General features: G+C 37.1%; 2 protein-coding genes across 5 annotated transcripts in view; both read left to right on the top strand.

The window, feature by feature from the left end:
• Positions 1–6,081, top strand: part of PCMTD1 (protein-L-isoaspartate (D-aspartate) O-methyltransferase domain containing 1) — an 81,189-nt gene extending 75,108 nt beyond the window's left edge. For all 4 annotated transcript variants that reach the window (XM_011994463.1, XM_011994461.1, XM_011994462.1 and 1 more), the window contains one exon: positions 2,963–6,081. In XM_011994463.1, the coding sequence (XP_011849853.1) occupies positions 2,963–3,330 (368 nt within the window). In that variant the 3' untranslated portion in view covers positions 3,331–6,081. The remainder of the gene's footprint in view (positions 1–2,962) is intronic.
• A 6,802-nt stretch (positions 6,082–12,883) lies between these two features.
• Positions 12,884–13,560, top strand: part of PXDNL (peroxidasin-like) — a 560,917-nt gene continuing 560,240 nt past the window's right edge. Inside the window, exon 1 of the mRNA XM_011994460.1 lies at positions 12,884–13,148. Coding sequence (XP_011849850.1) covers positions 12,985–13,148 — 164 coding nt within the window. The 5' untranslated portion in view covers positions 12,884–12,984. The remainder of the gene's footprint in view (positions 13,149–13,560) is intronic.

Here is a 13,560-nt window from a genome sequence, read left to right as displayed (position 1 = left end):
GCCTCGTAAAATGAGTTAGGGAGGATTCCCTCTTTTTCTATTTAAATTTAAAATAAGTTTTCCTAGCAGTCAGGATTAGTATTGTCTCATCTGTTAAATCCTAATCTCATAATCGGAGGCATTGGAAACAAGGTACTCTTAAGGAATAGACAATATGGAGGATGTTTGAATAATTAGGACTGAGACTTATCTAAAAGGTTTTGTGTCAGTCAAAAGAACTTTTTTATTTTATTTTTTAAATTTTTTGAGACAGGGTCTCACTCTGTTACCCAGGCTGTAGTGCAGTGGCATGACCGTGGCTCACTGCAGCCTTGACCTACCCAGGCTCAGATGATCCTCCCATCTCAACCTACTGAGTAGCTGGGACTACAGGCATGTACCACAATGCCCGGCTAATTTTTCTTTTTTTTTTTAGAGACAGGATTTCACCATGTTGTCCAGACTGGTCTCAAGATTATGGGCTCAAGTGATCCGTCTGCCTCAGCCTCTCAAAGTGCTGGGATTACAGGCTTGAGCCATTGTGCCTGGCCCAAAAGAACTTTTAAATGAAGCTCACATGACTGCTACTTTAGGAGTTCTGAGTGTTAGCAGCTACTAAAGTCAAGTCTGAATCTTTTTCCATGCTGGGTCCAGTTGGTCTTGATAAATTTCAGGTATCCCTCTGATGATTAAGGATTGAAAGATACATCGCTGGAATAGCATGCAGTATTGGCAAAGGAAGAACATAATTACAGTGTTGACAGAGAATACCAGTAACAGAAAAATTCAAGAGCCAAGATCAGCTGAAAAGACTGATACAGTTTCTATTTCCTAGCTCCTTTATAATTTCTGAAACTTTAGGGTAGATTTATTCTTCACTCTGTTCCTTTACAGAGCTCTCTCAGGCTTAGTTCTGGGTGCTTTCCTCTACTCTTGCTCTTTGCATGTCATGATGGGCTGCTGACATGGGATTAGCATCTCCAGCCCCGACCTTGCCCCTGAGCTCCAGAGTCGTGATCTTATGGTGGCTTATGGTGGGAAAGGCAGCATACCCTCTGCAGTCAAAACCTGCATTCAGTACGTAATCTCCTAACATTGAGTTATTACTTGTAAAACATTGAAAATGGTGACGAGTATGACATTGTAGTTGTTAATTATCTCTGAAATCTCCACTTTGGACAAATGATAGACAATTCACATCTAACACAAACTAAGTACATTTTAAAATTTTCTTCTCAACCTGTTCTCTCCTCTGTCTTTGTCATGTCAGTAACTGATACCAGCATCTGCCCAGTTGCTCAGGCCAAAACCTTAGATGTTTTCCTTGATTATTTTTTTCCCTCCCTCATCCCCTACAGCCAATCCGTTTCCATCCTATCTTCAGAATGTATTATACCTGGAATTTGTCCATCTCTCCCATCTATACTGCCACTCTCCATTAGAGTGTGTTCATATTTCAAGTGGATTACCAAAGTATTCCGGCTATTCTCATGCTCCGAACTTCATCTGCACTAGCCTTCCTTCAGCTCCTTTAACATGCTAAGCTCGTTTACCTTTTAGGGCTCTGCTGTTCCCTCTGCCTCCAAGATGTTTACATGGCTGTTACATCATCTAGATCTTAGCTAGGACATGATCTTCTCAGGGAGACCTTTATGACCACCCAATAGAAAGCAACCAGGGCTAGGTGTGGTGGCTCGTGCCTGTAATCCCAGCACTTTGGGAGGCCAAGGCGGGTGGATCACAAGGTCAGGAGATTGAGACCATCCTGACTAACACAGTGAAACCCCATCACTACTAAAAATACAAAAAATTAGCCAGGCGTGGTGGCACACGCCTGTAGGCCCAGCTACTCAGGAGGCTGAGGCAGGAGAATCACTTGGACCCGGGAGGCGGAGATTACAGTAGCTGAGATCACGCCACTGCACTACAGCCTGGTGACAGAGCAAAGCTCTTGTCTCAAAACAAAAAAGAAAGAAACCAGAACCCCAGTTTTTCTGTCATATCATTGATGTTTTGTTTTTTTTCTTGTATTCCTTATTTTTCTTCTTTATAATTGATTTTTGTTTACCAACTCCTCCCTGATTATGTAAGTTGCATAAGTGCAGGGAGTGCAGACTTGGTGATCTAAACCATCCAGTGTGTCTACATGGGTTCTTTAACAGTGCCTGGCAGATATAGGTTAATACTTACTTATTGATGAATGTTAAACAACTTAGTGAACAATTTTGGAAAATGGGCAGAGCAGATGGTTTTTGTTCATTTTTACATATAGAGGGCCGGGCATGATGGCTTACACCTGTAACCTCAATATTTGGGGAGGCTGAGATGAGAGGCTCACATGAGCTCAGGAGTTAAAGAGACCTGCCTAGGCAACATAGTAAGATCCCCTCTCTACAAATAATTAAAAAATTATCCAGGTGTGCTGGCGTGCACTTCTGTCCCAGCTACTTGGGAGGCTGAGGCAGGAGGATCACCTGAGCCTGGGTGGTTGAGGCTCCAGTAAGCCATGATTGTGCCACTACACAATCAGCCTGGGCTACAGTGAGACCTTGTTTCAAAACAAAGAAACAAAAGCTATATAGGGGATGGGATCTCACTTCTGTTGTTATGAATAGGTAGTACTTTTCGTATGATTTATACATCAAAAAGTATAAAAGATATGCAGGATAGTCTCTCTCCTGCTCTTGTCTCCTAATTATTTCATGGTCATGTACCCTGTTTCTAAATTCTTACGCTTCCAGAGAACTTTTATGCATATAAATGCCAACACACAAACACACACACGCCCCTGTACATTTTAACTTCTGTGCTATCCATTGGTCCTTGGCATATGATGACTACTCCGAAACCTTTGTTAGATGAAAGGTAGAGTTTTTATATTTTGTGTATTTTCTAAAATGTGCTAAGAAACACATTTTGTTTTATGAAAAAAAGTGACCAATAGATTAATGTTTTCTTTCTTGTGTTTTGTGTTTGTTTTTAGCTCCCTGTGCTGTCAGGAATCTACAGGACTTGGCTCGTATTTACATTCGACGCACACTTAGAAATTTCATAAATGATGAGATGCAGGCCAAGGGGATTCCTCAAAGGGCTCCACCCAAAAGGAAAAGAAAGAGAGTTAAACAGAGAATTAACACTTACGTATTTGTGGGTAATCAGCTTATTCCTCAGCCTCTAGACAGTGAGGAGGATGAAAAAATGGAAGAAGATAACAAAGAAGAGGAAGAAAAAGATCACAGTGAAACGATGAAGCCAGAGGAGCCACCTCAAAATTTACTGAGAGAAAAAATCATGAAGCTGCCCCTCCCTGAATCTTTAAAAGCTTACTTGACATATTTTAGAGACAAATAACTTAGATCAAGAAGAAAGAATGCCTACTGATAATTCCTTTAGTCTTGAAAATGTAGCATTTGTTAGGAGTTAAAAGAATTACTTCTTTCATCAGAGCAAATTATAGTGGAAAAAAATTATCACTTGTTTCTGTCAGTAACACAAATGATGTATTCAGTGAATAAAAGAATCCCTTTTATAAAATCTATTTTTCTTTAAATCTTGGTAAAATGTTGTTTTAGCTTAGAGTGGTTTCAAAGTGGAATGCAACAGTAGTCAAGACTTGTGTACTATAAATCCTTTTCTGATTCCTTACAGATTTGTAGTGGTGAGGGTTAGATTTAATTTTATATAAGGTTTAAATAATTGTTAAGCTTATATAACCTGATCTGAATTGCAGTTGTTTGCATTTCCTCTATGAAAACTTCATTTATCTAATAAGGAAATCAAATGCTTTGTAGACCTATTTACCTTATTTGTGTTGCAATCACTGTTGCTGGGTTGCTGTATATATATTCCGGGCAATACATGAGTGCAATAACAATACAAGATATTGAATAATTTAGCTTTAAAAAAATCCCACAAATTTTATGAAATTTTACAGCCCTGCTACTTCTGCTTTTGAATCTCTTACCAAAAGACATGGGTAAAATATCTGCTTCTCTCATAGAGATTTTAAGAGCACAGCAAGTGAATTATTAAAATAGAAAGTATATACTTAATACAACTCTTTATATGGACCCTTTACATTTTCAGTATTTAAAGAAATGAGGTTATCTCAACTCTCTAGAATTTTAAAAGTATATTTAGAATTGTTTTTTCTGTAGTTCACCATATAAAGTATTTGGTTTTTTAAAAAAAGCAAAACCATTGTTTTGTGCGACTCTTGATAGGACACAGAATGAGTGAATGAGCATGAGTGAGGCCACTTTCTTGGATGGCTGTAAGTAGCAGGGCCAGGGTGGACCTGTTCAGCGGATGCACTTTAGCAGATGGAACTTCTAGTTTATCTGAATATTTATCTTTGACAAGGTAGGGCTGAGCCTACATTTGCTTTGGATCTTTCTAGTATAAGAAATATTCACAGAAATTGTATGTAGATACCCTTTGTTTTGAAAATCCTGTTGAGAATCATAATGTAATCTTTGGGACCTATGCCCTGTTCATTTCACTTCTTCCCATATTTTTTGTGTTTCTTTTGGTAAAACTGTAATGGTTTTCGTTTTTTACTTAAGGTCACACAATTAAACTGTCCATATTTGAACTTCATTGTAGCTTATGAATGATAAAAAACAGGTAGTAACTACCATTGTTTGTTTGTTTTCCTAATAAGGCCTGAAAACAGCCATTCTGGGTTAAGAAAGTGTACAATGTAACATATTTGCTAGAGTTACATGGCTTATATATTTCTTAAAGGGAAAAATTTGAGAGTATCATGGACTACCACCAGCATTATTATTATAGTAGTTGCTCAGATTTGGTTAAGGAAGCCCAGTCAATGTATAGTGAAAGGATTATTACCTCTCTGCTAAGATTCAGATATTGTTTCAAAAATCTCAGCTCCAATAATCCCACAGCATCTAAAAACAAGTGTTTGTGATCATGTAAGCACGAAATTGTTCCAAGTAAGTGAGGATATTTTAGTTACGTGAAAGACAGTTTCATGGAAGGTATTTGTTTTATACCAGTGGCTGGGATGGTAGAATTGGGGTTATTTCTACAGTTATTCTTAGATGATTACTAAACTGTTAAGAAATGCCCCATATCATTTGTATCTAGGAAAGAAAAAAAATCAGTTTCATACTGTTTTCATCTGTCAGAAATGTTCATTTTATTTTGAATTAAATGCGGCTTTTGAAGTTACCTTGAATTCCTGGTGACCACATGTTTTTATCTGGAAAACCTGGAGAAAGTTATCTGTCCCATCTCCCCTGCTTTTTTAAAAAAAATTTTTTGGTTGGAGCTGCTGTTTAGATGATGCTTTTACTATGTAGGAGAGAGTTTTTGTTAAGGATATATTTGAAGATTGACTTTTCCATATTGTCTTTCATTCTTTGACCTTGGCAAAGTGTACAGTAGATTTTCATGATCGTTGCATATTTCTTGTCATTGAAGTGTATCTTTTATGTTTTTAAATGCATTCATTTTACACTTGTGACTTTATCATTGACTTTAAGAGGTAGAAATAAAAAATGAAAATTAGAGCTAAAGCCTTTTTATCTATTAATGCAGATAGAATAAGAATATTTTGGGTTTGTGTTTTTTTTAAATGAACTTATGTTTACTTGAGTATGGAAAATTATGCTTTACAGGTGGAAAATTAGTAAATAAAGATGAAGTAAAAGTAAGTGAAAATGATGGGGAATACAGTGATGGAATTTTATAGCCAGATAAAACAACAAGTATCATCTAATTTGGGTGTTTATTTTGCGGATGAGAAAACAGACCTAGAACTGTGGCATGTTTTGCCTGAGACATAGTGAGTTAGAGACAGGGCCTAAGATAGCTTCCAGCATCAGATTAATCCCAAGAAGCCATCAGCAACCTCAGAGCTACCCAAGAAGATAATTTAAATATATACTGCTTATTGGTCAATATATTTGGTTCTTAATAAAGAAAAATGTTAAAATAGCATACATAGTGGTAAAATACAATACAAAAAGTGTGTGTTGATTTCTAGCTGTTTGAGATGATAAAAGTGAAGCAAAGCCTGTTAAATCATTGGAAGACTTGGAAAATTATTTTAAATAAACAATTACGTATAATTAAGCATTGTTCTCCCATGGCCTGACTTTTATATTTGTCTTCTTCTTTTTAAATATAGGCAATCTCAGTATACCTATGGATATGCTCAATTATGGCATACAGTTGTCTTTATTTGGACATCTCACTGTTTTTTGACTATTGCCATCTCTGAAGAGTATGGAAGTTTTTTAAAATTTATTTTTATGAAATATTCAGTAGATAGGGAAATTTATAAAATATGAAGTATAAGAAATAATTTAGTGTACATGTAGGTACATATGTGTGTACCCATTAGGTTCAACTGATAGCTTTACAGTCTCCTGTGTGCCCCTTCCCAACCACATCTTAATCCCTCCCTGCTCAGGAGGCGGGATTTTGTGTTTATCATAATCTGCCTTTTGTTCTCAATTTATCACATACCTGTATCTCTAAACAATGTATTTGGCTTCATACATGCTAGGATCCTACTGTATGCATTCGGCAGCTCTCTTTTTCACATTACCTTTCTGCGATTGCCCCATGTCGTATGTTGTTCTGTTACATTCACACTTCACAGTTTATTCTACTGTTGGTGGACATTTTTTGTCCCCTCAAATAGTTCAGTTGTGAACATTCTTTTATGTCTTGTGACTGTACATGTGTGAGTCTGCTTAGAGTGCACATCTAGGAGTAGAATTACTGGGTCGTAGGAAATCATTTCTATTCACTTTTACCTAGGTGGTGCAAATTTGTTTCCCAAAATAGTTTAACAGTATGTTTCTTCTAGCAATGTTTAAATATCCCAGTTATTCCACATCTTCACCTACACATGACAGACTTTTGCCTGTTTGGCAGTGTGAAATATCTTCTTAGGGAACTTTGTAACTCATGAAGGTTATTTATTAAGGAGGTTTTATCTTCAAGTGTTTCTTGGTTTTCTGCAAAGTGCTGTTCAAGTCTTTTGTAAAATTTTTTATTGAGTAATTTCTTTTAAAAAATTGTTTTGTGGGATTTCCTTTTGCAGTCTAGATATTATTCCACTGTCAATTATATGTGTTGCAAGTATCTTTTCTCAGTTTATGGTTTCTTACTCTGTTTATGATGTTTTTTGATGAATTGACATTTTCAATTTTAATTGCCAGATTCATCTTCCTTCACCGTGAACTCAGTCTCAAGGTCATGGAAATATTAACCTATATTTTCTTACAGAAGGTCTGTGATTTTGCATTTCACATTTAAATCTGCACAATAGCTGGAATTGATCTTTGTGTATGGTGAGAAATAATAGTCCGGTTTCTTTTTTTACTTTATTGATCAACTGTTTGAGAACCATCTTTTGAAATTTTTTTTTTTCTTCTCTGATGTGCAGTGTTAACTTTGTCGTAAGTTTTCATGTATTTTTGATGTGTGTCTAGGCTTTCTTTTCTGTTTTATTAGTCAGATCATATAACCCAGTGCCAACACTACACAATTTTACTTACTGGAGGTTTACAATAATTCTTGATCTAGTACGATAAATCCCTTCACTTTATATGCTAGGAGTTTCTTGAACTTGTAGACTGTAGACTTTAAATTTCACAATTGGCTTCTCAGATTACATACACGCACACACACTCCTCTTTGGGAGTTCCTTGGGAATCACTTTGAATTTATAGATCAGTTTATGCAAGAATCAACATGTTTATGATATGGAGTCCCCCAGTCCATGAATATGGCACTTCTTTTTTCTTAGACCTTATTAAGTATGGTTTGGCTCTAAGGTCTAATATCTTTTGTCACATTTGGTTGCAGATATTTTATGTTTTTCAGTGATGTAGTTTATTAAAATTGTATGTTATTCCTTTAATTGTTTTTTATACATTAATTAAATCCAATACTATCTCTTTTGATTATTTTAGTTTTTTAATAGGAAATCATATATTTGAATAAATTTTATACAGTTTTATTTTTTTCCCTCCTGGTTTTTTTATTTTGCCAGATTTGCCAGTTGTGGCCTCCAGTATAACTGAATAGTGATGAGCAAGAGCAGCCTTATTTGTTTATTTAATTTTAATTTTTTTATTTTTCCATAGGTTATTGGGGTAAAGGTGGTATTTGGTTACATGAGTGAGTTCTTTAGTGGTGCTTTGTGAGATTTTGGTGCACCCATCACCAGAGCAGTATACACTGCACCCTATTTGTAGTCTTTTATTCCTCACCCTCCCTCCCGTCCTGACCTCCATGTCCCCAAAGTCCATTTTATCATTCTTATGCCTTTGCATCCTCATAGCTTAGTTCCCACATATCAGTGAGAACATAGATGTTCTCGTGGTATTTGATTTTCCATTTCTGAGTTACTTCCCTTAGAATAATAATCTCCAGTCTCATCCAGGTTGCTGCAAATGCCATTAAAATTCCTTTTTATAGCTCAGTAGTATTCCATCGTATATATATATACCACAGTTTATCCACCCATTGATTGATGGGCATTTAGGTTGGTCCATGATTTTGCAATTGTGAATTGTGCTGCTATAAACATGCGTGTGCAAGTATCTTTTTTGTATAACGACTTCTTTTTCTCTGGTAATACCCAGTAGTGGGATTGCTGGATCAAATGGTAGTTCTACTTTTAGTTCTTTAAGGAATCTCCACACTCTTTTCCATAGTGGCTGTACTAGTTTACATTCCCACCAGCAGTGTAGAAGTGTTCCCTGATAACCGCATCCACAGCAGTATCTACTGTTTCTTTATTATGGCCATTCTTGCAGGAGTAAGGTGATATCGCATTGTGGTTATGATTTGCATTTCCCTAATCATTAGTGATGTTGAGCTTTTTTTTCACGTTTTCATGTTTGTTGGCCATTTGTGCATCTTCTTTTGAGAATTATCTATTCATGTCCTTAGCCTACTTTTTGATGGGATTTTTTTTTTTCTTACTGATTTGTTTGAGTTCGTTGGAGATTCTGGATATTAGTCATTTGTTAGACACACAGATTGTGAAGATTTTCTCCCACTCTGTGGGTTGTCTATTTACTCTGCTGACTGTTCCTTTTGCCGTGCAAAAGCTCTTTAAGTCCCAACTATTTATCTTTGTTTTTATTGCATTTGCTTTGGGTTCTTAGTCATGAAATCCTTGCCTATGCCAGTGTCTAGAAGGGTTTTTCCAGTGTTATCTTCTAGAATTTTTATAGTTTCAGGTCTTAGGTTTAAGTCCTTAATCCATCTTGAGTTGATTTTTGTATAAGATGAGAAAAGAGGACCCAGTTTCATTCTCCTACGTGTGGCTAGCTGATTATCCCAGCACTATTTGCTGAAAAGGGTGTCCTTTCCCCACTTTGTTTTTGTTTGCTTTGTCAAAGATCAGTTGTCTGTAAGTATTTTGGTTTATTTTTCTGGGTTCTCTATTCCATTCCATTGGTTTATGTGCCTGTTTTTATGCCAGTACCATGCTGTTTTGGTGACTGCAGCCTTATAGTATAGTTTGAAATCAAGTAGTGTGACGCCTCCAGATTTGTTCTTTTTGCTTAGTCTTGCTTTTGCTATGTGGACTCTTTTTTGGTTCTATATGGATTTTAGAATTGTTTTTTCTAATACTGTGAAGAATGATGGTGGAGCCTTATTTCTTATTTTACTGCCTTTGTATCTTTATTTTTAAGTAAATAGCTTGGTGTGTTTATTTCTGTCTGCTTTAAAAATTTTACTTGACATTGTTAATATTCTTGTCTTGGCACAGTTAATTTTCTGTAGTTTGATATAATGTGCCTGGGTATGAATATCTTTTCATTTATTCTGCCTATTCTTGTAGCTGTGTGGGTTCGTCTCTTTCATCAGTTCTAGAAATTCTTGGCCATGTTTTTTCTTACAAACATCATCTCAACTTTATATTTCTCAGCATTGAAATCTAGATTTCCTTAGATAGTATCTTCCTATCACGAATCTTCTCTTTAGTTGCTTTAAATCTGCTGTTAAACCCTTACATTGAGTTCTAATATTTGTTATATTTAAATTTGTAGTTCTATATTTTCAAGTCTGCCTAGTTGTTTTATAGTCTTCTACTCTTTATTATGTTCAATTCTGTAAACATACTGCCTAATTCTATTCTATGTTGGATTCCAGTATCTGAACGCTTAAAGTGGGCTCATGCTCATAAGGTTTGATGGCTAGCTTTCATAACACTGTTTGTTTCTTTTGTATTTTGTGGGTTTTGACTGAGCTTGTATTGTAAACTGTGGGAATTATTATAGGCCCCAGGTTGTTTTTGCCAGGAGCACTGCCAACTTATGACCTTTATAAATGCTCCACTTAAAGTTTTTTGTACCATTCAAGTAGAGTTGCCCGAAAATCCATGTAAAGGCTACCTTGGAGGTACCACGCCTCCAGGAAGATTTGTTTGCTGCCTCCCCATAGCAAGCTTTGAAATAGGTCATTTTCCTTGTGTCTTCTGGTTTGTGTAGTGAGTGGGTGGAAGTGGAGGCAGGGGGCAGAATTATTTCTAGTTCATCCTTAAGATGTGGCTGTGGCTTTATGCAGGAGATTTTTGAAATAAGACTCTCTCCTAAGAAAGGACTTTTCTTTTTCCTGTATCCCTGCTACTCCAGTTCCTGCAGTTCCTTTTCACATGGTTGGGCAGACAGTCTCAAGCTGCACCGACCTTCATTGTTTACCCACTTTACAGGCTTCTTTTTTTGGATTGTCCAAATGAATGTCCACTTCATTTTTTGGATTCTTGTATACATCTTACTGATTTCCTCAGTAATAGCACATTGATGCATTTATACAATTTTAAAAGTATTTTAATAAATCTAGCACATTTAGTCGTTTTCAGCTGGAAAGTTGTCCTAAGTCACTGTCCAGAAGGACTTGCGATCATGAGCAGGGTCATGCCTTGCAGTTCTTAGTCCTGTACTGACAGTTGGTAATCAGTAGATTTTTTTTTTTTTTCATTCAACATAAGTTTAGATTTCTAAAGTGGAAAGTTTTTTGTATTTTTTTTTTCCAGTAAAAAAGAAATGCATTATGGGCTGGGTTCGGTGGCTCACGCTTGTAATCTCAGCACTTTGGGAGGCCAAGGCGGGCAGATCACAAGGTCAGGAGATTGAGACCATCCTGGTCAACATGGTGAAACCCCGTCTCTACTAAAATACAAAAAATTAACCAGGTGTGGTGGCGGGCACCTGTAATCACAGCTACTCAGGAGACTGAGGCAGGAGAATCACTTGAACCTGAGAGGCAGAGGTTGCGGTGAGCTGAGATCGCGCCATTGCACTCTAGCCTGGCAACAGAGTGAGACTCCATCTCAAAAAACAAGAAAACTTTATGAATGCAAGATTTTTTAAAAATAATTTGAACTGACAACAAAGCACAAAAACTTGCAGGATTTCTTTCCTTCGACCTAATTCGTATACACCCTTAGCTCAATGACTTTTAGAACTGCATGTCTTGCCTTTATTTCCCTCCTGAACTTACATATTTCTGAGCCCCTACCCTTTTTAAGTCTGCTTTATGAATGCAAGATATTTTTATATTTTATATTGTTTATTTTTTTTGTTTGTTTTTTATATTTTGAATTGCAAACAAGGCACAAACCTGCAGGTCTTGTCTATGTCCTCCAAATCACAGGCACTGCCAAGAACATAGTGATTGTTGGGGGGGATTTAAAGGAATAAATTTCCTTTATTGGCTTTATTGGTATACTTGGACAATAAAAGTCACGTGAACAATGTCAAACGTAAAGTTTAAATCATTTTTGTTCATGGAGATTAGTTTTTTTAGCTCTTTTTACATCTTAATCTCCCCAGAATCACATATTTAGATGTGAACATTTTGCCAAAAGAGGGCAGTATTCGCCTACAGTAGAATGTAAAGGGACTGAAAAATTTCTGCAGAGAGAAGGATGAACTTATTTTCCTCCTGACATTGGTCTACTAGTCTGATCATCTGGGATTGACCATGCAAGTTTTAATTTGTTTTCTATTACTTTTATGTATTTAAAACATTTTTGTTTGAAAATGTTAGTCTTTAAAGATAAAGCCAAAAATCTGTTTTAAAATACCTTCTTACAGAATGACCAAAAAGTAGATGTTTCCATATTTATTAAGTTTTCACACACATCCGCAACGAGGGGCTGCTCACTTCAGGGAAACATGACCAGTTCAAACTGCTGATGAAAAGTCTGCAGCCAGCAGGGCCACTGCTGCCAGCGTGTCCTGAGGGAGCTCACACCTGTTTGACTTTACATATACATACTTAGGTTTGTCCATCAGTTGTCTCCTCTTCAAGGAGGTATGTGAGTTCGTGGTTTTAAGCATATAAATTTAAATGTTAAATATTAAAAGAAGAAATCAGAAGTAGCCCGTTTGAGTCTTACATGAGTGAAATGTGTTGAGTTTCAGAAGCAGAATATATTGAAGGAAATGAAACCATTTTTTTTTTTTTTTAAAGAGCATAGTTTGGAATAAGGAAAGAATATGTGCACTTAGATGAACAGATTAGAACTCTGCCTGCCCTTTAGGGTTTGGTAATGTTACCAGATAAAAAAGAAGAAAAGCTGTTCTGCATTGTTTGAATACATTATTAATCAACTTGGGCTTCAAAAGGACAGCTAGGGGCCAAGAGACTGGGGTTTTCATCAAATGTGCAGTGGAAGCAACTTTGGGAAAGTTTGTTTTCATTATGCTGCCTAAAACACATGGTGTTTTAGAAAGAGGCTTTTGCATTGACAAGCTTCTCAGTCCTCGCCTCTGGGAGTCTAGTGCCTCCTAGAGCCCCTTGTGCCCTCAGCCCTGTAATGTGATATCCCTCCTCCTGGATTGGTCAGAGGGGTGTTCTTTCCCTGGGAGCCGCTTTCCACCACTGCTCCCAAACTTGGCTCAGCCCAACAGCCACCATCACCACCACAGCGGTTGCTGCTGAAGCTGCAGCTGCTGCTGTCCCTCCGGCTGCTGCTTCGCGTGGCCAACAGTGAATGGAGCGATGGAGCCCAGACTGTTCTGCTGGACCACTCTCTTTCTCCTGGCCGGATGGTGCCTGCCAGGGTTGCCTTGCCCCAGCCGGTGCCTTTGCTTTAAGAGCACCGTCCGCTGCATGCACTTGATGCTGGACCACATTCCTCAGATACCACAGCAGACCACAGTTCTGTAAGTTCACACAAATTCCCCGGAAACCCTCCGCAATGCTTCATTGCTTCTCTGCTAGGACCTGTGTCCTTTTAATTTACGATTCCTAATGCTCTCCCTGCTTGTATACTTAGAAGAGGCTTCTCACTTTTCCAACAGTTTCATGGTTCTGCTCTATTAGACTAGAAAAATGTGAGCAATGCTGAGTTGACATAAATATATTTGTTTTGGATTCAGTTCTCTTCCAGCATCTTCCAGAACTTACCATTGAGAATTTTCATCTTCAATCTTCCTTCAGTAATTTTCCTGCATACATTCTCAATTTGTTTCTTTTCATCCTCTGCTCCCAAATCTTTGGGCCTCTTAATTGGTCAGTACATGTCAGCCCCATTTGGAAGGAACTAGTTTAACTTTAGAGTGTGGTTTCAATTGA

This window comes from Mandrillus leucophaeus, unplaced genomic scaffold (genome assembly GCF_000951045.1).
Source record: "Mandrillus leucophaeus isolate KB7577 unplaced genomic scaffold, Mleu.le_1.0 Scaffold458, whole genome shotgun sequence".
Taxonomy (NCBI): domain Eukaryota; kingdom Metazoa; phylum Chordata; class Mammalia; order Primates; family Cercopithecidae; genus Mandrillus; species Mandrillus leucophaeus.
This window is presented reverse-complemented; position numbering and strand designations above follow the sequence as displayed.